This window comes from Ascaphus truei, chromosome 2 (assembly GCF_040206685.1).
Source record: "Ascaphus truei isolate aAscTru1 chromosome 2, aAscTru1.hap1, whole genome shotgun sequence".
Classification (NCBI taxonomy): domain Eukaryota; kingdom Metazoa; phylum Chordata; class Amphibia; order Anura; family Ascaphidae; genus Ascaphus; species Ascaphus truei.
In genome coordinates, this window is record NC_134484.1 from 226,708,443 (window position 1) to 226,734,186 (window position 25,744).

General features: G+C 45.3%; 1 protein-coding gene across 1 annotated transcript in view; it reads left to right on the top strand.

Annotated features, from left to right (window-relative positions):
* The window catches only part of RETREG1 (reticulophagy regulator 1), a 167,925-nt gene that overhangs the window by 40,935 nt on the left and 101,246 nt on the right, over positions 1-25,744 (top strand). Inside the window, exon 3 of the mRNA XM_075585924.1 lies at positions 18,255-18,285. Within this exon, the coding sequence (XP_075442039.1) occupies positions 18,255-18,285 (31 nt within the window). The remainder of the gene's footprint in view (positions 1-18,254; positions 18,286-25,744) is intronic.

Genomic DNA, 25,744 nt, shown 5'->3' on the forward strand with positions numbered 1-25,744 from the left:
AGTTTGCTCACCCCTGGGCTAACTGACCAGAATCCCGACTGGCCTAGTGTCACTACAAAACCTAGATGCTGCTTTCCCCAAGAAGGGTTTAGCTCCACTCACCCTCCATTCTTAGTTTCAAAGTACAGAAACTGTGTAATCAGGCAGACTAAATTGTAGTTGTATTCTTTCAGCAAGGTCACCGGTCACCCTGTCTCTAGGTTATGCACAATAACATGTTTTGTCTATTGGATGTAGCATTGGGCACCCCTTTCTTTTGTTGTATACATTGGCCACACTCAGTATCACTCCATTTGACATATATATATATATATATATATATATATATATATATATATAAAAGTATACATTACCGCATAGCAGCAAAAGGGGAGACAGCACTCAGGTGAATGAAAATAAATGTATTAAATACAGCACATAACTCCAACGTTTCGATCCCACAGGGGGATCTTCCTCAGGGTGGTGCAACAGACACAGGACAGTGAGTGACTTATATACCCCAACACCCAAGTGACATAAACATCTCCACATCATCAGAAAGCATCATCATCGGGCGACAAAACAGCTGTGCATAATACAATTTAATTAGATCATGCTCCAACTCCATGTCTGTACTCCTATTGGGGAATCCAAGTCACATGATCAAACCCAAGCTGTCAGTGTCATTGCATGTAAACAAACTGATGCTGCATCAGCAGGCCCGGTTTTCAAGGCAACAACATGTGTGCTCAACTCTTTAAAGGCAGCAGACACCGGTGGTTGTCATGTGTACTGCACGTGTATAGATACACCACTGCAAATGTGTACAGCAGCGGCAGCTCTTATTCGAGCAAATGCCGCTGGCTGAATGAGGCTGGGAAGCGGGTAGCCGCGGCGCGTGGCGGCGCACTGTGACGTCACGGTCACAAGCGCGCCCGGCTTCCCCGTCTTCCCCGGCTTCCCCAGGCTTCCCCGACACCCCTGGAGTTCAAATCTAGGTAAGCGGGGGTGCGGGGAAGCAGAGGGGCAGAGTAGAAGCCGGGTTGCGGGGTGTCTTTGGGGGGGTAATTGCGCGCGATGTGGAGGGGGGGTGCGTGGGGGAAACGCGGCGGCGCGCGTTTCTGACTGGCGGCAGCTGGGGTAGATCCCGGCATGCCGCCGGCATTTACTCGAATAAAAGATGTCGCTACTGTATGTGCTCTAGCAGTGATGAATTTACTTCTAAACAGCACCTAAGAATAACAGATACTGGCATGCGTATATCAGTAGAATCCTATGACAGATAGAACCCGCTGTAATCCCAGTCGGGTAACCCATAATAAACCTGTCGGCGTCACATGCTGCATGGATATACATAGGTTGCTAGTTAACCCCTAGTATACCAGTACTGCTAAAGACACAAAGTGCGATCAAATAAAGGAACATACTGTCTGTAGAACTACATAAATATACAATATACGGACCTGCAAAAATGTGGAATAAAGAACACCCAATACACAGTGAGGGTAAAGTGAAGAGAACCGGGAGGGGAAAATAAAATCAATGGAAGAAGCTGAACGACAAGAATATACAAGCTGTAGTAAAATATACTGTATAATAAATGCCTTTTACATAATCATTTTGAACTACGCTGATCCATGTATACATACAGTTGATGTTGAACAGTAATAATTACAAAAAATTACAAAAAATTACAAAAAACAACCCAAGTTCATGTCCTCATTCAGGAGGACATGAACTTGGGTTGTTTTTTGTAATTTTTTGTAATTTTTTGTAATTATTACTGTTCAACATCAACTGTATGTATACATGGATCAGCGTAGTTCAAAATGATTATGTAAAAGGCATTTATTATACAGTATATTTTACTACAGCTTGTATATTCTTGTCGTTCAGCTTCTTCCATTGATTTTATTTTCCCCTCCCGGTTCTCTTCACTTTACCCTCACTGTGTATTGGGTGTTCTTTATTCCACATTTTTGCAGGTCCGTATATTGTATATTTATGTAGTTCTACAGACAGTATGTTCCTTTATTTGATCGCACTTTGTGTCTTTAGCAGTACTGGTATACTAGGGGTTAACTAGCAACCTATGTATATCCATGCAGCATGTGACGCCGACAGGTTTATTATGGGTTACCCGACTGGGATTACAGCGGGTTCTATCTGTCATAGGATTCTACTGATATACGCATGCCAGTATCTGTTATTCTTAGGTGCTGTTTAGAAGTAAATTCATCACTGCTAGAGCACATACACATTTGCAGTGGTGTATCTATACACGTGCAGTACACATGACAACCACCGGTGTCTGCTGCCTTTAAAGAGTTGAGCACACATGTTGTTGCCTTGAAAACCGGGCCTGCTGATGCAGCATCAGTTTGTTTACATGCAATGACACTGACAGCTTGGGTTTGATCATGTGACTTGGATTCCCCAATAGGAGTACAGACATGGAGTTGGAGCATGATCTAATTAAATTGTATTATGCACAGCTGTTTTGTCGCCCGATGATGATGCTTTCTGATGATGTGGAGATGTTTATGTCACTTGGGTGTTGGGGTATATAAGTCACTCACTGTCCTGTGTCTGTTGCACCACCCTGAGGAAGATCCCCCTGTGGGATCGAAACGTTGGAGTTATGTGCTGTATTTAATACATTTATTTTCATTCACCTGAGTGCTGTCTCCCTTTTTGCTGCTATGCGGTAATGTATACTTTTATTATTTATATGGGACATGCACCTATTCATTATTGAATTTCTATTGGAGTGCCAGTGATTTTTTATCACATATATATATATATATATATATATATATATATAATCAGCAAGTCTGATGAAACGTGTAGGGTTAATGTGCTGTGGATGACCTAGCGTTTGTTGAGCTAGTTGCCGCCACCTCACTCAAAGACAGCTACCATTGTGTCCTGTCACTTCCGCCGCCTTCCTTCCCCCTTGCTTGGAACCAGGGACATCTGGTTTGTGTTCCCCGGGGGAAGAATTTGAGAAACCACTGGTGCCGAGAGTTCCTGCTGGACGGAGACTCTCGAGGACCACACTGGTCTGCGGAGCAGCTGAGCAGAGGAGAAGCTTCTTGCTGAGAAATCGGAGCATGAGTATTGATCTCATACATGCTTTTTTATCTTCATTGTTTGTGAGGTTAGCCATTGAGGTTTTTGGAACATTAAATCCATTTTTTATACAGTATGCACTAGAATTGGGTGCTTTTTTTCTTTTCTTTTTCTATACAGGTTGAGTGGGGAGGTCGTTGGGCCCTATCAGAATGCTGCCTGTTTCCTGTTTCAGTGTTTTTGATTTGCTGTATTGGACTTCATTTTTTGGACTCACAAGGATATTATGTTTTAAGTATTGTCATTTTTTTGTTCATATATATTTTTTTGTATTAGTATTTAATACATTTTTTGGGTATTGGGCATTTAAAATATTTTTTTTTTTTAACTCTTTTTATTGGTTTTTGCATAGAATATGCACAGAATATATCAAGGCCATAATCAGTTAGGCTTTCTAGGACGTACAACATAGAACAGACCACGTGATGGGGAGACAACAAGACAAAGACTACAAAGGGGAGTGGGGGGGGCAAAAAGGGGAGGGGGTCCGGGAAGAGTATATATCAGGCCGTTCTCCATCTGCTTCCAACTAATGTTCGCCACTTATGTGTTACGGCTCGCATGCATCCACTTGTTCAGTATTGCTCGCGTTTTACCGGCTCTATATGAGGGCGCACGCCGTCAAGTCTTCACGTCTTGTCCTATCCACAGCCCATACTGCCCATCCAAGGAGAACTCACTTGAATCAATCACAGCCAAATTGTGGCATCGCTCACCCCTGGAATATCTGTCTGTGCCAGCCAGGGCAGCCAGACCTTTTGGAATTTTGAGCCAGTGTCATTAACTAAACTCGTTAACTTTTCCATCTGGCATACGAACTAAATTCTGTTTCTGATTTTTCCTATTGATGGTATTGCGTTCTGTTTCCACAATGCTGCGGTCTCGCACCTCATAGCCGTTGCAAAGTGTGCTATTAATTTGTTCCCCGTTCTTGACACTTCGTCTGTGGGTTTACTTAATAGGAAAAGCCACGGGTCCAGCTGAATTTGGAGGCCCAAAATCCTCTGTAACCAATCTCTGATCTGGCTCCAAACGGGTACAATTTTCGGGCACGACCACAGCATGTGCACCAGATCGCTCTGTCCTCGGCAGTGCGGGGAAGAGCCCGATACAAATTTAGCCAATCTAACTGGAGTGAGATACCATCTTAACATAACCTTATATGAGTTCTCCTTCAATGTCGTGCAGATGGAGCTACTGGCTGCGGCCTTAAATATTGCTGTCCAGTCATTGTCTTCTAGTGTGCCCTGTAAATCTGATTCCCATTGAGTCATAAATCTGGGTTTGTTTGTGTCGTCTTTGTCAGCACTGACCACAGCTCTGTACAAAGTAGAAATCAGTCCTCGCGTGTCTGTACCTTGCACGCAGAGCCTTTCAACAATTTGTTAACGGTGTTCTCACCGGGTGTGTATTATAAAATGCCCGAACCTGGAGGTACCTAATAAATTCTGTGTTAGGGATGTCCTTTTCTGACTTTAATAGATCAAATGATTTAATGGTGTTACTACCCTCCAGGTCCTTCTGTCTTCTAATCCCTAATTGTCGCCACAGCGGGAAGCTCTTACCCGCCAGGCCAGGAGCAAAGTCTGGGTTACCGTACAAAGGGGCCATTAGTGTGTGTTTGGAGGTTAGAGAGCGATTACTTTTGGCTGCGTCCCAGACCGATATTGAGTTGAGCACAGAGGTTAGAGGTTCCTTTATGTCCTTTACCCGTTTCCTCGGGTACCAGCTTAGATCCCTGAGCTCCAGCGGAGCACACGCCTCCCTTTCTAGTGCTACCCACCTCCGTAGCTCCGGGTCCCCATGCCATTGCGTGATTTGGCACAATTGCGCCGCTTTGTAATAGGACAGTAAGCTCGGAACTGCTAGTCCCCCCGCCTCCTTAGGTTTCTGCATCATTTTAGCGTTTATCCGTGGTTGTTTACCCTTCCAAATAAATTTTGTGATCGAGTTTTGTAACCCTGCTATGTCGGATCGCACCACGAGTATCGGAAGAGTTTGAAACAGGTATAAAATCCGGGGGCGGATGTTCATCTTGACACTATAGATCCTACCCATCCATGAAATACCATATGCTGACCAGTCTTTCAGTTCCTTCTTTAGAGTCTTCAATAGACTGGGGTAATTTGCTTGATATAGGGAGGCTATCTTTTTTGTGATATGCACCCCTAGGTATTTTATAGATGTGGATCGCCACTTAAACTCAAAGTTGAATTCAATCAGTTTCTCCATCTCCCGGGTAATGTTCAGGCTAAGTGCCTCAGATTTTGTCTGATTTATCTTGAAACCCGAGATCTGGGCAAATCTCTCTAGGAGCTCAAACAGGTTAGGTAGCGAGGTGAGCGGTTTTGTGAGTGTCAGAATAATATCGTCTGCGTACAATGCCACTTTATGTTCTTGCGAGTGGACTTGTACTCCAGCGATGTCCGGGTTACTACGGATTTGGGCTGCTAGTGGCTCGATGCATAGGGCAAAAAGCAAGGGCGATAACGGGCAGCCTTGTCTCGTACCACTTTTAATTCGGAACAGCTCTGAGGGGAAACCCTGGTGAATCACCCTTGCTGCCGGCGCAATGTAGAGCACTTTTATTGCCCTTAGGATTTTATCTCCAAACCCAAATGCCCCAAGCGTGGACTCCAAGAATGGCCAGTCTATACTGTCGAAGGCTTTCTCCGCGTCTAAGCTTAAGACTAAGCTCTGGACCTTGTTGGCTTCTACAAAATCAATTATATCTATAATCCGTCTAGTATTGTCGGCCGCTTGTCTATCTCTAACAAAGCCAACCTGGTCCGGATGGATCAGCCTCGGCAGGATAACACTTAAACGATTGGCCAGTAATTTAGAGTATATTTTGACATCCGTGTTAATCAATAATATCGGCCTGTAACTTTGGCAATTTGTGGGATCTTTGTCCCCTTTATGAATCAAGGATATCGACGCCTGGAGCATCTGCTCTGAGAAGGGCTCTCCTGCTAGGACTCCATTAAATAACCGGAGCATATGCGGGGCAAGTACGCCTATGAATTTTTTATAGTAAAGATTGGAGAACCCATCCGGGCCCGGGGCTTTAGAGGACTTTAAGTTTTTGACCACTGCTGTTAACTCTTCCCGTGAGAATTCAATCTGTATTGCCTCTCTCTCCAAGCTGTTCAGTTGTGGCAGTGCCGCATCTGCTAAGAATTTCTGCAGTTTACTGCTTGTCTTAGCGTTATGGACCACCTTCTCCCCATTGTACACTGGCGACACAGTTTATTGCACTGCGGCCAGATCCGCAAGCCGGGAGATTTCCCGGCTTGCTAGTGGCCGCCCCTGCGGTCACGCGTCATCGGGAGCGTGCGCCCCCTGCACGCGCGTCCAGGGCTCCCCGAGGGAGCCCTGGTGTCCCGCGATTTGGGGGACGGAGGCAGGGGGTTCCGGGGGACCCGGCGGACCCGGCAGCGGGAGGGAGAGCGCCCCGATCGGAGGGCGCTCTTCCGCTGCTTCGGCGCGCGCCCGTCACCCTCCGGCGCGCGCCAGGCTACTGCTGCGGCCGAGAACGGGCAAATGCTCGAATAAACTCGGCCGCAGCAGTATAGCTGTGCATAATACTTTTTAAACTCTTCCACTATAATTTTGGGGTTGGAGGATAACTCCCCCGCCTCTGTCCTAATTGTTTGTATGTTGTAATTTGGTTTCCTATTACGGAGTCTGGTGGCTAACATTGTGTCCGGTTTATTAGCTTTCTCAAAGAACTTCCTCTGTGTCCAACTCAAATCTTTCTTGGCCTGGGAAGTAAGGAGGAGGTTAAGCTCAATCCTTACATCCTTCAACTCCTTTAGTGTATCCCCTCTACCTGATCGGCTATGTAGTGTAGAGAGCTCATGTAACCTCTTATATAACTGAGTCAATTTGGCATCCCTTTGTTTTTTCCTTCTGGCTGCTATGCTTATCAGTACCCCCCGCATCGTGGCCTTGTGAGCCTCCCACAACGTTGTGTGGGACTCCACACTGCCGAGGTTGGTCTGGAAATACCGAGAGATTTCCTCCTTAACCGTCTTTTCTATATCTGGTATCTTGATCAACGATTCATTGAGTTTCCAGTTTGCTTCCGGGCTAGTAGGCCTAATTTGTGCGCATCTTAGCTCAATCGATGCATGATCCGACCATGTAATGTCATGTATTTTGGTGTCGGAAATCTGTGGGACCATTCTACCTGAGACAAAAAAGTGGTCGATCCTACTGTAACTGTCATGGGGATGGGAATAAAAGGTGTAACTACGCTCTCCCTGGTGCTGTTCCCTCCAAATGTCGACTAGGTTCCCCTGTCTCAAACCTTTTAACAAAGGTCCGTTGCCCTCCCGTCTGTTTTTCTGCTGTAATGGGGATCGATCTATGCGTGGGTCAATGACTTTATTAAAGTCACCTGCGAGAATTACATTCCCTTCCGCCCACCGTTGGAGCATCTGGAAGAACTCATCAAAGAACTGAGATTCGTTTTCACCGGGTGCGTAGACGCACGCCAGTGTCGTTCTACTCTGCTGCAAGAGTCCTACTAAAATGAGATATCTCCCTTTCGTGTCTCTCTTCACTCTCTCTACTTGGAAGGGGGATTTGTTGTGAAATATGATAGCTACTCCCTTCTTCTTTTCCTTGGCTGAGGACAGGAAAAATTGCCTATAGTGCTTGTCTAAATAGCCTGGGCTATTATGAGTGCTAAAATGTGTCTCCTGGAGGAAAACAACGTCTGCTCTCCTCCGTCTGAATTCGGAGAAGGCAATCTTACGTTTTTTCGGGCCATTAAACCCTTTAACATTTTGGGATAGAAATGTTACAGCCATGATTTTGTGTTAATTGATTTGTGATGTCTAAAGTAGAACCAGAGCCTACCTATGTGATGTGGAGCGTAGTGGACTTTCCTTCTGCGTTGGTGGCTTCTGCTGACCTTCACTCTTTTGCCGAGGGGATCTGGGATGGGGGGGGGGGGAGGAAACACAAGGGAAAAACAGAGGAAACAGACATATACAAATAGAACCGTAGTGGCCTCTAAGGACCTCATGTTCGACGCCCGGGAGTGACTCCTCCACTCTGGACCCTCCTCCCTCCCAGTCCAGATCCATGGCCCCACACTCTGGTCATGAGTTCCCAGGTCTTTGACGGGAATGCAAGCTGGGCCCACATCCCCGCCCCAACAGCGCATGCCTACGGGCAGGTTGGTGGTAGTCCCCACACCCGTCGACAGCTGCAACCTTTACAACCAAACTTTTCCCTTTAACTCTAGGGTAGTTAACTCAGCCCTAACCTAAATGTGGCTGTGTGACCCCTTGCTCCCAAGAAGTTAGAACTAACTCTTCTGAGCTGAACTGAACTGAACTCGGACCCCTGGCTTGTGACCTTGCAACACCTAATGTCTATGCCGCGGCTGCCTAGTTTGTTACCCCCTATGTATTACTACAGGCTACTGGTCACCCTGAACCTCTATATGTTATAATTGAATTTATCCCGCCCACCTGGTCCCTCTCCACCTACTTGTAAAGGGCTCCCCTTCTCTAACTTCGGGCCCGTCTCCTCTGATTGCCCTCTTCTCTTCCGCTTCGCTCTCCCCCTCCCTCCTTTTTGTCCTCCCCCGTAACCCTCATCCCCGCACGTTCCTCCCCGGCAGTGGAGTTCGCGCACCCCTGCCGGGGAGTACTGCGTCACTTCCGGCGCTGTGTGCCTCTTGGGCTTCCGTCGCTGCTCCCACATCATCAGGCTTGCATCGAAGTATCGTGAGATCCTGCCGAGTGACGTCAGCGATGTGGGCGAGGTAAGCTCAGTTGGAGGCCGTCCGCTGGTCGTGAAGGGTGTAGCTGGAGGCGGGCTTGTTCTGTTCACCATTCCTTCGCGCCGAAACCATCGCCGCCATGGAGCCTTCCGCGCCTTTCCTGCTTCTTCCCCAGGTAAGATCTGTTCAGCCATTTTGGGGGACTTTACAATTTTTTTAACTTTGAGCGCCGGGCGCCCCCTCTGCTCTCCCTGATGCCTTGTAACTACCGGAAAGGCCTACGGTCGTCCATCATCCTTAACGTAGGGTTGGCTTTAGTCCAGAACTTAAACTTCACTGATTCTGTTTTTTAGCAAACTTTAACAGCACATAGCAGCAAACTCGTCCCGCTGTCCCTTTAAGAACCTTTGACACTCTCCCCCGCCTTCTCCTTCCTCTTGTCCGCCGGGGTGGAGGACACAGTCACCCAGGGTGTTGCACGAGGAGAACGCGTCTCCATGTTCTCCGGGTGGGTAGCTTCAACATTAACATTAAGCCCCAGTTTCTTCAGGAAGGCTGTGCCTCACAGCACTATTTTTAATTGGTTTATATTATTTAATTTGGCTACTCATGCTGGGACATACATGTCTGATATTTAGTGGAATATATATGGCTCATTAACACATTGGTGTAGATCCACTTAGATTTTATTGTTCATTACTGACTGGGCGTTGCCAGCAGCAGTCATCCAAGTGCAGTCTTTTGTGTGTGTGTGTGTATATATATATATATATATATATATATATATATATATATATATATATATATATATATATATATATATATATATATATATATATATATATATATATATATACACAGTATATATACAGTGTTCGACAAATCCATTAAAATACAGGCCCGTGGCGACTGGATTTTACCCCGTGGTGACCTCCTAAGGCCGACACCAAGCAAGGCGGGATTGGGAGCGGGACTTGGTGGCGAGTAGATTTTTTGGTTTGGCGAGTAGATTTTTGGGTGATTTGTCAACCACTGTGTGTGTGTGTGTATATATATATATATATAAAATGTGGTGGGTGTTGGAGTTTGAGCTAACTGGGAATGTGTATGCACAATAAGGGTTAGGCTTTGTGATAAGGATTGGTTTTTATTTAGATATAGGGTCTAAAGTACATTGGGAATAGGGTTTATGCAGTGGACTATTTCCCATTTGGCCCGAAAGGCCCGGGTCTAGGGTGACAGCATTTAGGGGAGGCAAAAATGTCCGCCACAATATACATTTGCCGCGCTCTCGGGCCTATCGGGCCTGATGGAAACGCACTTACATGTGGCGTGCGCCTCCCTGCTGCCACCCTCCTCCTTCCGAATTGCAGTGTCAAATGATGCCATGGATGTCGCCAACGCGACTCCGTGCGATGTCTCTTTGGTGACGCCTGTGGGGTCATTTAATGCTGCAATTCGGAAGGAGAACGAAGGCAGCAGCAAGGAGGCGTCCGCCACATGTCCGCATAGGGGCGGCGGATCTTGAAATCCGCGCTGGGTTTATGCTAAGAATGGAGTTTTAAGGGGCAGTTCCTCCTAGTACCAAAGTGTACTAATGGTGGTGACATCTTTAAGGGGTTAAATCTGGGTGATGTAAGCTTTTTTTTCCCTTCAAAATCTGACTTTTTAAATGTATTAAGGTGAGGGATTTGATTTAATCTGGCTACTCCCAGTAAATGTGTGTTCAATAAGAGTTTGCACAGGCACAACCCGCTTTGTCACCCTCCTGTCGCCTATATTGTCTCCCGATAAAGGACAGTGGGATAAGGGTAGAGGAAACACTTAATTAATAAACACTCCCCTATTCAGAGAGGCCCTCGAGAAAAAAAATTAAAGAGTATGTGTTCCAAGCACGCGCATTTTAAGTGAAACTTCTTTGTCTTTTGTCACAGTTTTTTCACAGGAATTGTATTTGTAATGGTGATGTTTCTAATTAAAAATCAAAACACAACGGAAAGAAGTTTGACTTATAATGCGCGTGCTCGGCACCCCCTCCCCCCCCCTGTTTTAGCTAGTTGCACTTGTATATTTTTACTAACTGTGAATTCCTTGTGTTTGTGTGTGTCTGTGTGTCTCTGTGTGAGTCTGTCTGTGTGTCTGTGTGAGTCTGTCTGTGTGTCTGTGTGTGTGTGTCTGTGTGTGTGTGTGTGTGTGTGTGTGTCTGTGTGTCTGTGTGTCTGTGTGTCTGTGTGTCTGTGTGTCTGTGTGTCTCTGTGTCTGTGTGTCTCTGTGTCTGTGTGTCTCTGTGTCTGTGTGTCTCTGTGTCTGTGTGTCTCTGTGTCTGTGTGTCTCTGTGTGTGTGTCTCTGTGTGTGTGTCTCTGTGTGTGTGTCTCTGTGTGTGTCTCTGTGTGTGTCTGTCTGTCTGACTGCCTTTGTTTCTGTCTGTGTGTGTGTCTGTGTGTGTCTGTGTGTCTCTGTGTATCTCTGTGTATCTCTGTGTATCTCTGTGTGTGTGTGCGTGTCTGTCTGACTGCCTGTGTTTCTGTCTGTGTGTGTGTCTCCGTCTCAAGTGCCTGCTGTTTCTTCTTTGCCTGTGCCGTGCGCCTGTGACTGCTGCGCATGCACCAAGCTCCTCTTTTGCCCACAATGACGTAACTTCTGTGACATTACTTGCGTCTCCACGAAGCAAATTCATCTACAGTTTCACTTCAAAAATAATTTGTGTTTCATTTCCAAATAAACAGTAAAGTCCAGTGTGAAATGGTGCTCAGACTTCCCATATGCTCAGGAAAACTTTTCCAAGGGTATGAGTCATGTTAAAGTCCGGAAACCCTTATGTTGCCCAAGATATCAGGCCATCTTTGATACGCAGGGGAGGAATAAGCGCCTAATGAAGTCCCAAGGATCCCCATATATTGCAACCTCCCTTAGGCAGTATCCCATAAACAATAATTGGAGCGCAACACAAATAAAGGCTAGTGCCTACTACCTGTTGTACACCCTCTCTGTGATCCGGCAAATCCAAGGTGTGCAGAACCTTAAAAGAAAACAACTGCACACCAATTGTGTATATATTATTGAATCCAATATAAAATTAGTGTAATAATATAGCGTCTGAAAGCGTCTATAAAGAACGAAATAGTGTTAATTCTATATTGTGCACCCAAAATAAAGGTATTAAGCAATTGTGACAATGTGACAAAAAATTATTATAAAACCTCGTAACCAATGTGAGAGAGTCTGCTGCTCGTCAGAATGGATGGCTCGACATCATGAGGATAAACATGAAAAGAAAAGAAGACAGCGCACGACTCTCATAGTGTAAAAATATATATATAATAAAACAATTATTTGTGGTAAGGTATGCACGTACAGAGTAATCAATCAATTAGGCAGGGCATGTTTAGAGCACTCGAGTATCGGTTGATTCCCACTCCGTGGACGACCGCTGTCCTCATTAGATTCAGCTCCGGTCAATGAAGACGTTCTCGTGTCTAGTTGTCTGAATGTCCATACAGTCACTCCCGATGCCGGAACCACCCGCACAGCGGTAGTTGACCTCCTCAGTAGGGAAATGTGGAACAAATTTTGTATTTGGCATTTGTTGCCTTTATTTCCCGATCACTGCTTGAGCTTATTTGGTAGCTTGCGATTTTCCCACTGAGTCAGCGCTAGAGGGTCGCTTGATTGCGGCGCAGGCTAGTGACGTCAGTGGTTTCGCACTGTAGCACCGAGAGCCAGGGCTAGCACTGTTAGTATTGAAATGTAGAAAGGCGCCGTCGTGAGCTCTGGGGTGCGTAATAAGTAGCTGGCTAGCTGAATGTGGATCAGGGGAGAGACGGTGCGTAGTCCGTCAGAAGAGATGTGTGTCCTGGGAATCGTAGTATTGCAGCTACACTCCGTTTAAGGACCCTAGCGGGATCCCGCCAACGAAAGCAGCTTTTATGGGACAAAATATGGGGTAGTAATAATAATAGCATGTTCTTGTATATACTTTGCATTTGCAGGCACAAGTCCCTGCCTCAATGAGCTTACAATCCTATGTTTTTGGTGCCTGAGGCACAGGGTGATAAAGTGACTTGCCCAAGGTCACAAGGAGCCGACACCGGGAATTGTCTTTACTCACTGAGCCACTCCTCCCATAGAGAGGGTAATAGAGAGGGTAATAGAGGTAAGAGAAATAGTCTTACCTCCTATGTATAGCCTCGTACCCAGCCTGAAATCCCACTGCTGGCTGTCTCAATCTACGCCACTCCTCCGTATTCTCAGAGAATCCTCCTTCTCTCTCCCCCTTCCGGGTGCCACTGACAATAGAAAGCAACGGATAGAGATACAAAAGAAACCTGGAAGTTATCCAGGTTACCCTACTTTTTTCTTCAATTCATCTGTGGACAGCATGTGAGTGCCCCGATTTCTTTTGTATCTCTATCTGTGGGTTTTGAACCCTATAGCCAGCAGTGGGGATTAAATTGTTCCTGCAATCCGCCGAGTTTTCTGATTCCCTACTGAGGAGGTCAACTACTGCTGTGCGGGTGGTTCCGGCATTGTGAGTGACTGTATGGACATTCAGACAACTAGACACGAGAACGTCTACATTGACCGGAGATGAATCTAACGAGGACAGCGGTCGTCCACGAAATGGGAATCACCGGATACTCGAGTGGTAACATGTACCCTAAACATGCCCTGCCTAATTGATTGATTATTCTGTACGTGCATACCTTACCACATAAGATTATTTTATCATTTATATATATTTTTACACTATGAGAGTCATGCGCTGTCTTCTTTTTATGTGCAGAACCTGTATGCATAGGTAGATCCAAGATCATCTGAAGGGAAAAACGGCGCACAGCCAATGTAACAGAAAAAGTCACGATCAAGGGGTAACTCCCATAAAAATTAATGTATTGAATTAGTTGCTCACATTGATAGCTAGCAAGTAAACAATGCACCTGCGCGTTTCGAGCCATAGCGGTTTATGCTAGCTATCTATGTGAGCAACTAATTCAAGAAATTAATTTTTATGGGAGTTACCCCTTGATCGTGACTTTTTCTGTTGCATTGTTTGTGCTCCGTCTTTCCCTTCAGACAATAGTGGATCCAAATAAAACAGTAGCAGCTAAATCTTTGATTTAAGCATGGTTACATATGTTTAAGGAAGCCAGCTAGAGTGCTAAATTCTTTACAAAATGTAATTTTTGTGTCAACTACCAGGGATTGCACCTTTTGTTAGTAATTGGACATAGGAATATAGTTTAAAGGTAGAATTAGCCAATAAATATAGACCCAGTTTAAATTAGTGGGACTTTATATTTCCAATAGGGTTTAAGTGATCTGTAATGCTTAAGCAATGTACAGAATTTACATCTGGGATATGGCTGGAATTGGCTCATTCTTTTAGTCAGGCACAGATATACAGTACACCATATAGCCCAACATACCACACCAGAGAAAAACAATAAAGCCTTCTACATGTGTAGGATTGTCAAAGATGCTTGAAGGACCAGGACATGCACACATGAGACTGATAAAAAAAAAGGAACTATCCAATCATTATGTAGTACAGGCCTTTGTAGGTTACAGTTTATAGGGTAATTAATTATAGTCACGAGAGGCCATTGATGTTAATGGGAGTTTTCAGCCAATAACAGCCGCTTCAGACGATATTGAATATACCCCCCTAGTGTTTTAATTGAGTACAGGCATACCCCACATTAACGTACGCAATGGGACCGGAGCATGTATGTAAAGCGAAAATGTACTTAAAGTGAAGCACTACCTTTTTCCCACTTATCGATGCATGTACTGTACGGCAATCGTCATATACGTGCATAACGGATGTAAATAAGGCATTTGTAACAGGCTTTATAGTCTCCCCGCTTGCGCACAGCTTCAGTACAGGTAGGGAGCCTGTATTGTTGTTCAGGACGTGCTGACAGGCGCATGCGTGAGCTGCCGTTTGCCTATTGAGCGAGATGTACTTACTCGCGAGTGTACTTAAAGTGAGTGTACTTAAACCGGGGTATGCCTGTACATTGTTAAGAGGAGGATAAACTCACAGGCCTACATAGGATGTCCAACTTTGACTTCTTGGATCACAGTTGTAGCCAGGTCACCCTTTGCCCCCTGCGACCCCCTCGGGAGCCTCCGTGGGCACAAGCGATGCCGGGTACTGCCGGAGGCCAGCGGCAGACCCGACGGCCATCCCAAGGGTGGGGGCCGTTGCAGGGAGCGGTGCGCTGTCTCCGCGAGCAGGCCGGTTGCCGGGGACGCGATCGGGCCGTTGCTAAGGCCGCGGTCGCGTCTCTAAGGTCCCGGCGGCCGGCGAGGAGAGCGCCGCCATTGCGCTTCAAGTCGCGCATGCGCAGTGATCGCGCGAGGGCAGGAGAGCCCCAGATAGGTCGCGCATGCGCAGATAGGGGTAGGGAGCTAAGGCAGCTCTTAGGAGGTCGCGCGAGAGTAGGGAAGCATAGGGAGAGCTTGAGGCGGCCATTAGGAGTTAGTGTAGGCAGAGGGGAGGAACGCACGCGGTCCCAATGTTATTGTAGGGGCCTCGGGACTACAATTCCCATGAGGCATAGCGAGGCAGGCACCAGGTGCTTGATAGGAGCCAATAGAGATGTAGGACTGCCCTGGAGGAAAAGAGATACATTTCCCGGGCTTTGCATGAGTCACGTCAGTCAGGAAGAAGCAGAGCAAGGAGGCAGACAAGGGAAGGAGGTAGGGTGCAGGAGAGAGGGACTCCCCTGTATTAGGCCAGCACCCCCTTGGTCAGAGATAGCTCAGCTCCCCAGTAAGGTGAGTGTTGCCAGGGGCAGCCCTCAGGTTAGGGACCCTGCCACTTACATTAGTGGGAGCTGAGAGAAGGAAGTCTGCAGTTAGAGAGTTGGAGTCAGGGAGCTGTTAGGGAAGTAGGGTGTAGGGAGCGAGTGCAGCTTCTGCCCCATATAGGTACCTACACTCCAGGTAGACCCCAACTCCCCACTAGTTGGGTGGGTAACTGTTCAGAAGGTGATAGAGAGTTGGAGCTAGGGAGCTGTGAGGGAAGAAGGGTGCGGGGAGTGAGAGCAGCTCCTGCACCCCATAGGTACCCACACCCCAGGTAGGCCCCAACCCCCCGCTAGCGTAGTGGGTTAAGTACTGAGGGAGGCCCAAGATAGGGACGCTGCCCTTAGTGTTGTTAGAGTGCTGCATTGTCAGGGTCACAGCGAGCAGTGCTGTGAGGTCTGATAGGCAGGCACCTTGTTGCGCAGCACGTTGGCTGCAGCCTCCAGTGAGTTACAGCTTGCTGCGGTAGGCGCTGGGACTAGTCAGAGAGTAGTGGGTCTGGAGAAGGGCTATAGCTGTTCTAGTCACCTTGAGGTAGCGCTAGGGGTAGGATGCCTGAAGGGATAGCCTGTTAACGAGGTCAGGAATTCTGGAGAGGATCTGCACTAGGCTAGCCAACAGTAGGTAGACGCCCAAGTACTGCATGGAAGAGTACTCTAGTCCATTCCAGATCACTTACCGAAGGGACTTGGGTAGTTGGGGGAGTGGGACAGGTCATTACCCCCTGCAGGCCCTAGGAGTTCCCCAAGCCACTACAGGTTGCTGTACTACAGGGACAGGCCCTAGGTTAGGGTTCCTGTCACGTTAGTACCACTTATATAGATAGGGACACAGCGGCTGCTGCTGTTCCTGTGGAAGCGGTTGGACCCACGTTGGGGTCCACAGAGACGATTCCAGAGTGGGACCGCCCTAGTGGTCCGCACGTGCAAGGAGTTCGGTTGGAGGATCAGACGGACTCATCACACGTCTGACCCTTTGAGAAGTTTGTTGCTGACCCGAGCACCGGAGTGCTCGGCAGGTATTATACCATCACATGTGCACCAACAGGCCTAGAGGTTCTTAGTGACTGCGCAGTCACCCATTGACTATCTCTGTAGGAGTACGGGACATTGGGTGGGGTTCTTGGGACACTGGGTGGGATCACCTAGTGTTTGGGAATCGTCCTGCGAGACGTCACTGTTAGTGTCTCACCGTGAGAGAGACACAGGTTATCATTATTATTCGTTAGTAAAGTCCTTAGTTATTATAATCACTGACTGTGTGTGTGGTTTCTAATTGGGTTCCTATGTAGGGTCATTCTACACGTCCATAGAATCCTACATAGGTGGAGGCGCTGTAAACGAAGATCTGTTCCAGAGGATTCACCCCAGGCTCTCATTAGCGGAGGCTCAGACCTCCTGTGAGCCTGCAGGTATACGCACCACACCGGTAACACCGCATGTTCTACTCACCCACACTATATATGAGATTGGGTGGGGTGGAATACCCGTTACACAGTTATGACAATTCTATGGCATATTCCTCTCTGCACTTCTGTGACTTGCCCCAGAGAGAATTCTGGCTTTAATCCTTTAAGTGTGTGTTTGTACCCCTGAGTGCTGAGGAAATGTTTTCGTTTTTGGGTGCTAGCAATGTTTATGCAAGAATACCGATAAATGTGCCCCTGGACACATCCTATATGTATTACTCATGGGGTTCAACAACAAAAAATGTCATTGCTTCTTGTTGCTTTTGAGTTTCAAATGACAAAACGTTAGTCATGTAATCCTATATCAGCATAGCCTGTAATTACAGAACAATGCAAAGTGGATACGACTTGCGTTTGCCGTGGATCACTGCCCAATCACCATCCCAGTATCAAAGCAGGCAGTCGTATAAATAAAATAACAGGAGCTAGACTAATGAACACAGCATGCCTTATAATGAGATCGGGTTACCATTCATTAATGGGAGAAATGTAGCGTGTGTCAATTGTATTTGCTCTGCCCAACCGTTGGTGGATTGGTCATGAGAAGCTGTCATTTCTTAACATTACGGTAATCCAACCTCTGTATTCTTCACTAGCACAATGATGGGCGCATGCAGCTTTTGATTAAAGGAGACCTAGACACATTCACAGTGCTACATTATTTTAAAATATTCTAATGTAGTGACTGCAGAAATAGTGCAACAACAAAATAAAATAGAGCAGTTGCATGTAATCCCTTCCTGTTTGTCTATTCTACTGTATGCTCTTCAGAATAAAAAATATGAAACCCGTTTCCGTGAGTCACCATTATTCACTTTTGTGCTGAAGAGCCTGTAATACAGCAGCTGCTTTTCAAGTTCAGATTGAATGTGCAGTCCGGATCATAGAATATAATGTTTACTTTAGGTGGATATGGAAACTACCACCTGGATGTCTCGAGGGAAAACGCATGAATTTAGAAGGGCCCCATTTGCTCTACCCAAGCGTTTGGTTACAAATTGAAAAAGTAGTCCAGCACCACCGATAATTCATGCCGTATCGCATCATTGTTTGATATTTGTTAACCAAGATTAAACATGCAATAGGCTCGTTTCAGTTTATAACGTTTGATTTTCTTTCAGGTCCACAGCTGTGGAGAAGTCTCACTAACAGGTAAGCTATGCTATATACGAATATCATTTTTTCATTTGTTTTATTGTGACAGTGTGGGGGCTTCTTATTACATTAGAGAAATGCAAACCATGCAATATTTTCCTTTTTTATTTGATAAAAAAAATGTTGTGATTCAGTCACAGTGCACAAGCAATTCTCCAAGCACCAAGTAAATGTTTATTTCAACTTTATTTGATGGATGAAGGAATATGGAGGAAGAGAACTATACCCCCCCCCCCCAAACACTCCTGTATACAACACATAGAATGAATCCTGTGATCACATTTGAAATACACTGTACACCATAAATAGTTGGCGAATCACTGGCGAAATGTGACTGAGCTGCTATGAATTGGCAAAAGAGTGAATCGATGGGGAAAATGTGTGATTTTGGAGACATTTTTAGGCCTTAAAAGTTCTGGCAAACCGGTTTGCCAGGAATCAAATTTGGTAAAAAAAAAACCCTGCATTTTGGAAAGGTTCACACATCTCTACTTACTATACTGAATAAGGGGTCTGTTTTTTACTGGCCATATTCTGATTTACATCTCCAAATCCCTGCAAGTCTTTTATCCATCGCTGTTAGATGGTGCGACATTCTCCTGCTTACTGCCGTCCCATCCTTGCAGATTACAAGCATTTTCAACATTCTTGGCCATTCAAAGGTAGCATTAACTATTGTAACGGTGGATAACTTTGTGACATCTGTTCTACAGAGTATTTCCTTATTCTTGCTTCTAGAGACAGGGTTGATGCATCAAGCTTTGACTTCGAGCCAGTTGCAATATCTGAACATTCTGGGGCCAATACATTTGACTCTGATTAATTGTATTACCATCCATTATAGGGAATGGCCTCTGGGGCAATGGAAGGAAGAGCTGGAAACTGGAATATGTCAGTTTCATATTCTTCCACTCTTTATACGTCAGTGAAACAGCAGAGTCAAAGCTGGCGTAAACCCTTAACATATGTTAGCTTCCAATGTAATATGTCAAGTTATTGATGCCATTTAGCTTGTTATTCATAGCAAGCACATGCAAATCTCACCAGTATGCAGGACTGTTTTCAGCAGTTCGCATCCCTTTTTTTAGGAAGATGTTTACAATATTTATGTTAGAAAAGCAAGAAGGGAAAGCATCTTTTGTAAAAATGAATTCATTTTTCTCAAAGGGGACATTTTAAGCTTGCAAATAAAAATGAGTGGTACTCCATCTGTAAATACAAAAGTATTGATACTTTATACCCCTAATGCTATCTCAATTTACCACTATGTTTTGGCTAAGTAAGTCCAGTAAATGCGAAAATATTTTGTTTGTGAAAGTGTGAGTTACTCTTTAGGACTGGAGTAAACATGTAAATGACAGGACATTTTAAGACGTTCAAGCCATAAGTTATTTTTGTCGAAATATCTCACATACTCATAAACACGCGATCGCTCCAGAATTGGCAATATCTGTCATTAACTTTAATTACAGGTATCGGCGAATCGGCCGCGATTGTGCGGATCGCGCTTTGATGACTCGTGGTCATTGTGTGACTGTTATTATTGTTGTGAATGTAGACAACATTTGCATAAGTAAACACTACGCGGGAACATGACAAATGGAATGTTACCTAAATGAAAAATGTAGATTTGAATTGACCTCAGGTTTTCCTGTAGGAAAGTAGAAGGGAAATGCCATGAGCTAAAGTAACTGTCCTCTTGGAATCATCGGGAAACTCCACGCAGAACCAGGAGAACTAAAAAGAGGGAATGAAATCTAAATTAATTTACCGTGTGTTATAGGAATAGGATATCTGTAACTCTGGGTCGCACCAATCCAGTACAAAGAAAAGAGCTCGGGAAAAGAGTTCCACAAACATTACAACATGTGCCAATTGTTCCAATACTATGTTGGGTAGAGGTTTCAGAGTGCTTCACATGCATCAGATTTTGGGGGTTTAGACCAAAAATTGCATTTTGATGGAAAGATACTTACTCTGAGTAAACCTCAGTAAGACATTATAGAAGCCTCTGGCTCCTATTCAATACAGTATGCTGATAAGTTGCTTTTCAATGTTAAAGAAGCTTTTCAGCTACAGTATATTCATATGAATGGAGAACACAGCTTGTCGTGAAGAAGTCAGCTTCACAGCATAATAAATGGGGGTTATGAGAGCACTGATCAGTGACATTTATTGCAAATCGGTAACAATCAATGTGACTTGACGTGGGTGAGTTTCGCCGAGATTAGATCAAAACTCCACTGTTAATAAATGAGACATTTTAAACAATGTCAGATTGAGTTTGCTCTGAGAAGTGTTCCGACAAGGAGGCCCCCAGACTTAAACAAACCATGTGTACCAGAAAACAGCCCAAAACTACTCTTCAGGAATGTTGTGGTTGGTTAGGCCTGGCAGGTAAAGTTAAGACGGTTGAATATTAAGTAGTAACCACTTGGGAGTGAGGTTTCTTCTGTGTTACATTTTTTTATTGTTCATTTATTTAAATAGTTGAATCCCATGTACAGTAAAATTGAGGTTGAACGCCTCAGTGCCCTTTTGGTGTTCAGAGTGTATAACAGTAGCTGGTACACCAGTAAAAACCAGTCGTTCTGACCATTGTTTAGTTTTCGGCCATCTGCTTGACCTCAAGCTTGAAACAGAAGAGGGCCACTTGGGATGAAAGGGGTACAGAGTCATGGGATTGCTGAAGGAGCAAATAGGGCATTTATCTTTCCAACATTCAAAGGGCTAAGGCAGGCACAGGGATTTATGGTGTGTTTCATTTTCAATATGTTCTTAAACCTGCCTAGATTTTAACAGTTTCAAAAAGGTAAGATTTCTGATAATGGTATCACGCTAACCCGTAGAATATAGAAACAAAACTAAGTTAGAAGTCATACCTCTAAAAGCTAACTCGCTGTTTAAAGAGTACAAGCTCTCGGAACTACTGAGCCCCATCTTCAGACAGATTGTTTACCTTAGTTATATAGTTGTGATTCTTCCCGTCCTTAAACAGGTGCATAGCCAGCACTTGCCCAGTGGTAGGCCACCTAGCAAAGCAAGTGGGGTCAGCTAGGAGCCTAACCACTGAGTATGTCTCTCTCTCTCTACTCCCCACCCCCTGGGTTCATTTAACAGGACAAGAAGAATGGAGATGAGTCACGGGTTGCTGTCCCACAGTCATGGTCTGAACTGCTGCGGCTGCTCTGCCACAATCCATTGTGTGATATGGCAAACTAAGGATTTTGTTATCTGGCCTTGACCAATCAGACCCTACCCTAGCTGCACAACTGTCTTTAACTCATGTTTGGCTTTATAAGATGATTAATGAAACAGGATTGGTTTTTCAAACCTGCATTTTGCAGCCCCCTTCAGTGTTCATGATCGTGTGAAGGACCACCATACTTTTAGTAGATCATCTATATTGAGACATACACATTATATGTTTATCAAAGTGAATGGTCCATTTTCTGAAGAGCAGCATGTCACAAATCAGCCTTCACTATTTACCTCCAGCGAGAGCAGCTGCCTCAGTTGATTTTAGTCTTTCAGGACCCACAGTTTGAGAATCCTGAAATAAGATGAAACTACAGGGAAATTCCTGTGACAAAAGAATGTGGAAACGAACAAGTGACAAATGTGAGTGAGGGCTCATTTGTGTGATGTTTCAGATGGCAGAACCTAAAACCTATACTGTATACAGTACTCTGTGAGTCATGTGGATGTCATTTTAAGTTCTGCATAAGCTTGACATTTGAAACCTTTGCTTCTATTTTTTTTTTTTTCAACTTAAATTTTATTGAAGGGTCACATGTACATCAGACATTGCAAACATTTTTATCCATATCAATTTCATAACAAAGTCAAGCGTCCATATGATCTAACTATGCACAGGACAAACAGGGGTGACCGACAGACAGACAAACACCTCTAAGCTAAACCTAAGGGAAAGTGGGGGGGGGGTGGTGAGAAGGGGGTGGGGAAGGGTATCTTCTACTGTGGTTCCACTGTGAGCCTTATTACCTCTGGATCATCTCTTACAGGGGGGGGGGCTTGGGATCTCCCCGGACTCCTCCGTGCCCTCCTCCCCGGGCACTCAGCCTCTCTGGGTCAATCCGTCTGTCTATTTTTTTTTTTTTATTGTTATTATGGGTTTTGTGCTATCGCCCCAGGGGAGAACGCATTTCTTTCTATCATTGCCAAATTGTGGACCTTTCTACCCCCGGAATATCTACCTGGGCCAGCCACGGCATCCAGACTTTTATAAAATTTTCCCCCGTGTCATTCACGAGGCTAGTCAGCTTCTCCATCTGACAGACCGTCCAGATTCTGTTCCGAATTGCCGCTATTAATGGGATCGTATTTTGTTTCCATCGTGCTGTGATCTCCCCCCGCATTGCCATTGCAAAGTGAGTTATCAGTTTATGGGCATGCTTGGGTAGTCCTTTTAACGGTCTGTTCAGAAGGAACAGCCACGGGTCCAATGAGACCTCTACGTCCAGGATACTATTTAGCCAATCTTTAATTTGTTCCCAGATCCCGACTATTTTGGGGCAGGACCACAGCATGTGCAACAAATCTGCTTGCTGTCCACATTGTCTGGGACACAATGGGGAGTAACTGGGCAGAAATTTAGCTAATTTTGTGGGAGTGTAGTACCATCTCATCATAACTTTATATGCGTTCTCCCGTAGGGTCGTGCACATGGAGCTCTTGGAGACTGCAGTCGCGATTTTTGTCCACTCCTCCAGCTCCAACACCTCCCCCAAGTCCGACTCCCAGCTGGTCATGTAACTCAGTTTTTCTGCTACCACTGCCCCCGAACCCATTACTTCCTTGTACAACTGAGATATGAGTCCCTTAGTGGTTGTCCCTGAACGACAGAGCTTTTCGAAGTTTGTTAATTGATTTATCGGTTGGTGAGCCTGGTAAAATGCTCTGATCTGGAGGTATCTAAAGAATTCAGCATTTGGGATATGTTTGTCAGTTTTTAGTATATCAAAAGTTTGTATGCCTCTTCTACCCTCCAGATCTGTTAATCTATTAAGGTGGTTAGCTTTCCAGATTGCGAAGTTGGTACTGTTCAGTCCCGGAGCAAATAAAGGATTATCCCATAGGGGGGTCATGCCTGATTTTTGGTGGGTCAAATTACATTTAAGTCTCGTGCTCTCCCACACCGAGAGTGAGTTGGTCATTGAGGATAGCGACCATTTGGTACCTGATCGCACCTTTTTAGGGAGCCAAATTAGACTTTTCAGTTCAATTGGGGAGCAAATCTCCTTTTCTATCTCGACCCATCGTTTTGAATCCGGATCGGCGTGCCATTGCGCAATTTGGCATAATTGTGCCGCTTTGTAATATGAGAACAAGCAAGGTACCGCTAGCCCTCCCGCTCCCGTTTGTCTACGCATTATCTGCTTGCCCACTCTCGCTCTCCTACCTCCCCAGATAAATGTATCTATTTCTGATTGAAGCGCGAGGGTGTCCTTCAATCTAAGTGGCACCGGCAAGGTTTGGTAAAGATACAGGAGGCGGGGAAGCAGATTCATCTTAATGCAGTGAATCTTCCCTATCCAAGAAATTTTTAATGTAGCCCATCGCCGTATGTCCCCTTTCAGGGTGCTTATTAGTTTAGGATAGTTGGCCTGATATAGCAGATTGGTTGTCTTTGTAACGTTTATACCTAGATATTTAATTTGCTTCTGCTGCCATTTAAAATTAAAGTTGAGGGTGATCAGCTTCTCCATTAGTTTTGGTAGATTTATGTTCATGGCCTCAGATTTAGACTGGTTAATTTTAAACCCGGAGATCTTATTAAACCTCCCCAGTAAATTGAATAGGTTTGGCAGAGAGGTAAGGGGCCTAGAGATTGTCAGGAATACATCATCCGCATACAGTGCCACTTTATGCGACTGGCTTCCAATGACAATACCCGTGATATCTTTGCTGTCTCTTATCTGAGCAGCGAGGGGTTCCATGCATAGTGCAAAAAGAAGTGGGGAGAGCGGGCAGCCTTGTCTCGTGCCACTGCTAATTGTGAAGGGATCCGAAGCGAATCCTCGGTGGGTCACCCTAGCCGACGGGTCCGAATATAGGGCCAAAATAGCTTTTGTCACCTTCTCCCCCAGACCAAATGCTCCAAGCGTAGCCTCGAGGTATGGCCAGTCTATCCTGTCAAATGCCTTTTCTGCGTCCAGGCTGAGCGCCATAACTGGAATCGATCTAACATTGGCTATTTCTAACAGATCAATAATTCGTCTGGTGTTATCTGCGGCTTGCCGGCCCGCGATAAACCCGACCTGATCTGGGTGCACCAGCCTGGGTAGGACTAGACTCAAACGGTTGGCCAGCAATTTCGCATAGATTTTAATGTCCGAATTAATCAGGGAGATTGGTCTGTAGCTACCACAGTCCTGCGGGTCTTTTCCCTGTTTGTATATTACTGAGATGGACGCTTGGAGCATATGTCGTGGGAAAGGAGTTCCCCCTAATACTTGATTAAACATGCGGAGGAGATGTGGAGTCAATTGTTTTTTATACTTTTTATAATAAAGATTAGAGAATCCGTCGGGACCCGGGGCCTTAGAAGGTTTCAAATTAGTGATTACCTCCATAACCTCTTCCGAGGTGAAATCCCTACCCATTACCTCTCTTTCAACCGCCCCCAGTCCTGGTAGGTTCGCACCCCTCAGGAAATCCCGAAGGGCCCCGTCTGTGTCAGAGGAGCGGATCACCTTCTTTCCATCATATAATTGCTCATAAAATTTTTTGAATTCTCCCACAATATTCTGGGGGTTAGCTGATATTGTGCCCGATTGTGTTTTAATTGCCTGAATACTATAAATCTCTCCCCTGGGGTTGAGCATTCTGGCCAGCAAGGTATCTGGCTTGTTCGCTTTTTCAAAAAAATTCCTCTTTGACCAAGTCAGTGCCTTCTCGGCCTGAGAAGTGAGTAACAGATTTAACTTTGTCTGGGTGTCTTTAATCTTTAAAAGGGAAGCGGGGTCGGGAGACCTCTTATGCTGGTCCCAGAGATTTTTCAGTTCTTGTTGTTCCGCCAATATTTTTGCGTTCCTCTCTCTCTTTCTTTTGGCCGCAATACTGATAATAATCCCTCTTAGTGTTGCTTTGTGTGCCTCCCAGAGGGTGATATGAGACTGAACGCTTCCTTTATTTTCTTTAAAGAAATGTCTAATTTCATTTTCTATCCTTTTGTGTAATTCCGGTATTTTGATGAGGGATTCATTTAGTTTCCAATTTGCTCCTGGCCTGTCCATCCCTATCTGTGTACACCGTAGCTCTATGGGTGCATGATCTGACCACGAAATATCATGGATCCCTGTGTGGGAGATCTGCGGGACCAGTCTGCCACTGACAAAGAAGTAATCGATTCTGCTGAAGGAGTTGTGTGGATGGGAGTAAAATGTATAATTTTTAACTAGGGGGTGTAGTTCCCTCCATATGTCCACCAGTT